Genomic DNA, 6,930 nt, shown 5'->3' on the forward strand with positions numbered 1-6,930 from the left:
ACTGAATTTCACTGAATTTCACTGAATTTCTAGAGTTGGAAGGGACCATAGAGATCATCTAGTCCAACTCCCCTGCTGAAGCAGGATTGCCTAGAGCTAGAGCATGTTACTCAGGAGCATCCAGGCGGGTTTTGAAAATCTCCAAAGAAGGGGACTCCACACCCTCCCTGGGCAGCCTGTTCCAGGGCTCCGTCACCCTCACCGTGAAGAAGTTTCTCCTCATATTCAAATGGATCCCTTTATGTTCCAGCTTGTGCCCGTTGCCCCTCGTCCTGTCACTGGGAACCACTGAAAAGAGTCTGGCTCCCTCCTCCTTCAACCCTCCCTTGAGATACTTGTCAGCATTAATAAGGTCTCCCCTCAGCCTTCTCTTCTCCAGACTAAAGAGTCCCAGCTCTCTCAGTCTCTCCTCATCAGGGAGATGCTCCAGTCCTTGAATCATCTTTGTTGCCCTTCGCTGGACTCTTTCTAGTAGTTCCCTGTCCCTCTTGAACTGGGGAGCCCAGAACTACAATTCCCTTCAAAAGTCCCAGCCTTAAACATTATACCTTTAGAACAGGCAGCAGACAAGGAATTTCTTCCCCAAAGCATGGTTTCACGTCCACCTCAGACAGAAGCGCCAGGAAGAAGCACTACTCACCTCAGACACGTTGTTATTGGGAAGTGCATTATAGGAATGGCCTTTCTCATGACCTTTCATGTGACTCTTGAGACTATACTGAGTACTGAAAGTCTTCTCACAGCCGTTACTGGGACAGAAGAAGGGTTTCTCCCCTACAGACAGCAAAAAACACATATAACACCTATTTTTAAAGCCCAGAGGAGAAGGATAATATTTCACATTAACACGACTGTTTAATGCCCCTTCACGCATTAACCATTCTTGGGAGTCTTGCAGACAAAAGCTTCTATTTTACCACATGAACTGACACAAGAACACAACATTTAATTTTTATGCATCGTTACCGATACATTTATGAAACATGCTCATGAAATTCAAGACCTGTCAGGCATAAATGGAATTTTGGGGATTGCCCTGACCCAGGTACAGGGGTTTGCACTTGGCCTTGTCAAACATCACAAGGTTCGCATGGACACACGCCCCCAGCCCAGCACATCAACTACACCACTCAGCCTGGTGTCACCCACATATTACATCTATTTATAAGTATAAATGCATATTAGGATTCTGAGAGTTAGCAGAAACTGAAAAAATTCAAGTAAAATAAAACTAAGCCCTCGGGACTTACCAGTATGTGTCCTAACATGTGTTTTAAGGTGGTGGCTTGCAGCAAACGCCTTTCCACAGCCGTCATGCTCACACCTGAGTGAGGATCACACAAGAGTTAGCACCAGGCCTCCTCGAGGCACTAGTCACAACCTTAGGTCACACTGTGCAACAGCCACAGGACTCTGAAAAGCTGGCCCAGTGCTGACCTGTGTCAGTCACTGGGTCCCTCCCCACAGCCGCTGCGTGAGCTGCAGACACAGGGCTCTCAACAGGACTTTCATAGAGTCATAGAATCATTCAGGTTGGAAGAGACCCTTGGGATCATCAAGTCCAACCATCTACACTACTCTACAGAGTCCTCCCCTACATGGTATCCCTCAGGATACCCCTCCCCTATCCCATATCCTTTCAATTCAAACATGAAGTCAGCATTTCACAGAATCACAGAATCTTAGTGGTTGGAAGGGACCTCCGAGATCATCGAGTCCAACCACAAAACAACAACAACAACAACACAACCAACAAACAAAACACAAACAAAAAAACCACCACAACCACCACAAGAACAACAAACCCAAAACCACCACTCACCAACTAAACCCCACATCCACAGCCTCACACACTACACCCCTTTGGGGAGGGGGCTCCTTCAAAGAACAAACGTTCCATCACGGCAGAGAAGCCGCAGTAGGTTTCAAAACTGTGCTCATCGTGGCACACATTTACGTTTAAAAAACAGAGCTTGACTATTCTTGTCTTTGAAGACAGTCATTTCACCCACTTTTACAGGCAACAAAAGGGAGCTCTAGGACAAACACGCTCGAACACCCACCACCTTTTTTCTCACCAGAACAGCTCTTCATTCAGGACAGTAACAGCTGCCTTTTGACACAGGTGACCTATTACACAAGTCCCACAGAAGTAAAAATTGCCACCCAGCATCTCACCGAAATGGCTTTTCTCCTGTGTGTGTCCGAATGTGCTTCCTCAGGTCGCTGTGCGTTGTGAAGTATTTACTGCAGCCTTCTGATTCACAGTTAAACGTTTTCCCTGTGTGAAGCCTCTGATGTGCTTTCAACCTAAAAAGCATAGAAAAAAATCCCTCTTATGACTTGTAGTACGAGATGGCCCCTTCCTGAGGCAAGCAAGCCATTCACTCCAACGTGCTGGACAAGATCAAAGGCTTAACTTATTCTGAATTGAAGGTAATTAGCTTATGAAAGTAACTGATAGCACTTCCGAAGTTCTCAAGCAAACCTAAGAATTCCTTGTGTTTGTGTACCACCTTCAAAACTATTTTGATATAGGTAAGCTAAGCGTGTCATGATAGGGTCTGTCATCCTACTCTTGGTAAAGCACTTCCACGTTTTGGGGGTGTTATATTCCTATCTGTACCTGGGAGAATTTCACTGAATTTCAGAGTTGGAAGGGACCATAGAGATCATCTAGTCCAACTCCCCTGCTGAAGCAGGATTGCCTAGAGCTAGAGCATGTTACTCAGGAGCATCCAGGCGGGTCTTGAAAATCTCCAAAGAAGGGGACTCCACACCCTCCCTGGGCAGCCTGTTCCAGGGCTCTGTCACCCTCACCGTGAAGAAGTTTCTCCTCATATTTGAGTGGAACCTCTTCTGTTCCAACTTGTGCCCGTTGCCCCTCGTCCTCTCACTGGGAACCACTGAAAAGAGTCTGGCGTAGCAGTTGCACTCAGACACAAACAAAAAGCACACACAACTTGCAGAACAGCAACAGCCACATCTACAGGAGAAACAATGAGAGCCTTCCCACCTGTACAGTGTATTGAATGCCTTTTCACAGCCCTGCACATCACATTCGAACGGCTTTTCCTTAGTGTGCACTCGAACGTGGATTTTGAGGCTGTAGGAGGTAAGGAAGGCCTTGCCACAGCCCTCTTGATTGCAGACAAAAGTGTATTCCCCACGATGCGTCTTTTGGTGAGTGCGCAGGTTCCCGGCAGTGCTGTAGGTGCGTGGGCAGCCCTCAAAGGTGCACTGGTACCTCTTCACCTAAGAGACAAAATGCTGCATGCTTAATAACTTTTAAGTATTTCAGGAATCCAGACAGGGTAGAACTGCAGTTAAACATCAGAAACCACAGAATAGATTTAGACACCAAAGGCAAGAAAAAAAACAAATTATTGCTGTTTAATTATCAGATAACTTAGTATTTCTGCTGCACTATGCAAGGAAGGAGTGGCAAACACTGGAAAGCAGGCTGACCTTACAGAAGAATAGTTCTGTAGGCAGGAGGAGACCATGTAGAAGCTTCCAGTGTGCAAGTCATAACGCTTAATTACATCTCATTCTCTTCTGTGAAGTAGAAGGAACAAGCCATCTGATACGCTCGAATAAGCTCATCTTCAACGTTCACTATCAGACTGATGGCTTTCGTTTGAGCGCTGCAGTTGAGAAACCTTAGCACCTACAAGTGACTACAGAGCCCAAGAGAGGACTTGATGGTTGACAAGCAAGAAGCAGAAGAGCATTCCAAAAGCTGTCAATTTGGCTATGTTTAGAAAGGCAACACAAACTCACAACAGAGAAGCAGGAACCTGCAGATTTAGTACCCTAACAACTAGCCAGAAAGATAATACAGCAGTGCATAAGCCAGCAATTTTCCTCTTTTCCAGGGCACAAAGCACCTATCTCAGGAGCTGGTACTATTGCTTAAAAAAAGACTGCAGACTGTGTTCCAAAAAAACAGATACTGAATTGGGGGTTGATACCAGGAGAACTGGATGAACCCCCTATGTAACCAGTGTGTAACACCTACAGGCTTCTACCCATCTCATGACTCAACAACTGTTCTTTTTTTCTTTGTATATACCCATCAGAAAAGAACATTTGATAATCATGGTTCTTTACCAGCACAGCTTGAAAGCCAAGAACAGAATAACATGGGAAGCCTTGATCTCTCGTCAGCTAAGTATAAAATCACTTTATTTGAAGTCCTCCCAGAATATTCCTGGGATGTTCCTCCCAGAATAACAGGGAGGAGCATGTCTGTCATGTTAATGTTTGTTAAATGACATTTAACAGACATGTTAAATAGAAATAACATCAAAAATGCATCAGTTTTGGTGTGCCTAATTAAGAAACGAGTCTATTTTAATCCTTCCATAAAATAACTGATTTGATTAATGCTTTGTGTAGTATCACATAAATGAAAGAAGCAATGGGCCTTCAATAAAACCACTGGTGAGTTCTGTAAATGGCTCCCTGGAACACCACGCTCAAGTAACAACAAAACAGAGACATGGGAGGGGGAGGAAAACCCCCAGATGGCTCAGAAACACGGTACCTCGAAGAGAAGGGCTGGGGCTGCACGTCAAAGGACACTGTGTGCCTCTCCCAAGGAGAGCTTATTTCCACTGCACTCAAATTATAGTGTAATAGCCCCCCTCCCTCAAAAAACGGTTCAAAAGATGGAAAATAAAGGATTTCAGATAAAGGATTTCACTAGGAAATTCCAGGTCTTACACGACTTTTTTTAAACAGGAGTGGTGGAGAAATAAAATCAGTTTAATTGCATGTGCAGTCATCAACATCTGTTCCGCTAGTACACGCTGTTCTGACACTACAGATTGCAGCTTATTAGCCTACAAGAAGAAAAGAAAGTACTGATACGACTGCCATAAAAAATTAACTATTTTAGCAGCTAAGAGGGGAGGATACAGTAGCTGCTAATTTGAATAATAACCGAGCAAAAGGAGTTCCCAAGGCTTAAATGGGCTTATTCAACAAATCTCAGGCCAGAAGTTTCACAATCGCGGAGCCGACCTCTGACAGCCCCGTTTCCTCACTGCTGTGCCAGCAATAACGAAGGTTCCCTGCTAATTTGAATTATTCAGAGCGTTCAAACCCAGCTTCCTATCTCAGCCAGGGCTCATTTCTGCAATTCTCTCTTACGCTGAGTACCGGTTACACAAGTAGTTGATACCACCACCACCACCAGCACAGATGCTTGCATAGATCATCCCTTATTTAACTCAGATGGGCTAAAAAAAGGAACACAAAGTTGTCCCTGTGTTGGTATTTCAATCAATTTTACATTGCTTTTACACCTAAACAGCAAGAATCCCGAGTCAGTTGGTACAAGCCCTCATCTGTCATGCAGGCAGAATTCATTAGGGAAACAGAATTAAAAGCAATCAACCATTTTAAATACGTAAGCTGACTCAAGCTTTCAAAATACAACAGATAGTAGTTTTAAGCTTCCCTTATTTTCTTCTCATCATTTCCTCGTAGGTGCCATAATAAAACCGGAAGTAATTTTTCACATCTCAAGTTTCACACTTCAGCTGCTGCAACAGCCTGGAATTTAACCTGCAACTTGGAGGCTCTTTTCTCCACACCGTGGTTAACCACAGCACAACAACAACGAGCGTGTGCTGTAACTCAAGAAATAATTGCCCAACCAAAAGAAAAATAAAGCACCACTAAAAAACCCATACTAAACCACCGCAAATGCTTTTTCAGTGCCATGTTCTCCTGCTACCCAGTGTGGCACCGCGTGTCAGAAAGCACTTCCTGGCTGCTGCACAAGAAAGTGAAATCCCATGACACGGGCAGCTTTGCTTTGCTGCTGACCCGTTAAGTGACTGCAGGAAAGAGCCTGTTATCAGCACAAAGCACAGCTATCGATAAGAGCAACAGCAGATTTATGGGAGCACAACTCACTCTGCCACACAACAACCTTTAAAAACAAGAGAAACTTCTGTCTACCTCCCAAACAGCTTTAGAAAAACACATTTTCAAAGCATCTAATGTCACTAAGAAAAAAGCTCTCACAATAAGCATAAGATTCAGAATCATATTTAGCTACTTACTTCTTTAAGCTTAGTTTCTGGGCATTCAGACTGCAAAGTGAGTGTTGCTCCTTCGATGTTTCTTGGCATAGGAGTTGAACCAGGATTTATCGTTAGGTGAATCTGATCTGGAGAAATAATATGTTGCACATAACCCTGGGACATTCCTTCATGATCTGCTATTAAATGAAATCCTTCTTCGTGACCCTCCGGTAAAAAAGGCAAGTGATCACCACATTGTCCTTCGTCCTCATCATCTTCCAACACGCTGTGGTCCTGCTCTATCAGAACAGTTGTCCTGTCGTACACCGTCCCAGACGATGAAGACACCAGGCCGTTTTTCTCAGCAAACCTCATCATATTGCCATCTTGAGTTAAATCGTCTTCTTCCGTTTCATAATAGATAGCGCTGCCGTCGGGACTGTTCTCCCCCATGGTCACCGCCTCTCACTGCCACACCGCGCTCCCGGCCCGGAACGACTCATCTGGAACACAAGGACGGGCGGAGCCGGGTCAGGCGGCTCAGCCCCACCCGGGCCGAGCCCCGCTCCGCTCAGGGGACACCGAGCAGTCCCCAGCCGTCCGCTAGCCCCAGGGCGGACGGCGGTGGAGACACCGGGGCCTGCGCCGCGGCCCCCGCCCCGCGGGCCGGGGGAAGGTGTCCCCTCCCCTAGCGCGGCGCTACTCCCGCCAGGCCCGGGCCCGCAGAGGGCCACCCCCACGGCCTGCGCGAGGCCGCGCCGCCCGCCCCGCCGTTCCCCCTCCCCCGCCGGCCCTGCCCCTCACCGAGCTCCCGGCAGCGGAGGCACCTCCTTCCCCGCCCCGGCGGCACCATGATTACCAGCACACTCACTTCCGCTTCCGGCCGCGCACG

The 6,930-nt window shown here is 46.5% G+C and overlaps 1 protein-coding gene and 1 pseudogene across 1 annotated transcript in view; one reads left to right on the top strand and one right to left on the bottom strand.

The window, feature by feature from the left end:
• The window catches only part of MTF1 (metal-regulatory transcription factor 1), an 18,141-nt gene extending 11,214 nt beyond the window's left edge, over positions 1-6,927 (bottom strand). The window contains exons 1-6 of the mRNA XM_014946563.1: positions 6,843-6,927; positions 6,078-6,541; positions 3,017-3,255; positions 2,179-2,310; positions 1,251-1,324; positions 641-774 (exon numbers count right to left, since the gene is read on the bottom strand). Coding sequence (XP_014802049.1) covers positions 641-774; positions 1,251-1,324; positions 2,179-2,310; positions 3,017-3,255; positions 6,078-6,491 — 993 coding nt within the window. The 5' untranslated portion in view covers positions 6,492-6,541; positions 6,843-6,927. The remainder of the gene's footprint in view (positions 1-640; positions 775-1,250; positions 1,325-2,178; positions 2,311-3,016; positions 3,256-6,077; positions 6,542-6,842) is intronic.
• LOC106890558 overlaps positions 6,490-6,930 on the top strand; it is a 3,301-nt pseudogene continuing 2,860 nt past the window's right edge.

The sequence above is a fragment of the Calidris pugnax genome, unplaced genomic scaffold (assembly GCF_001431845.1).
Source record: "Calidris pugnax isolate Ruff unplaced genomic scaffold, ASM143184v1 scaffold113, whole genome shotgun sequence".
Lineage (NCBI taxonomy): Eukaryota > Metazoa > Chordata > Aves > Charadriiformes > Scolopacidae > Calidris > Calidris pugnax.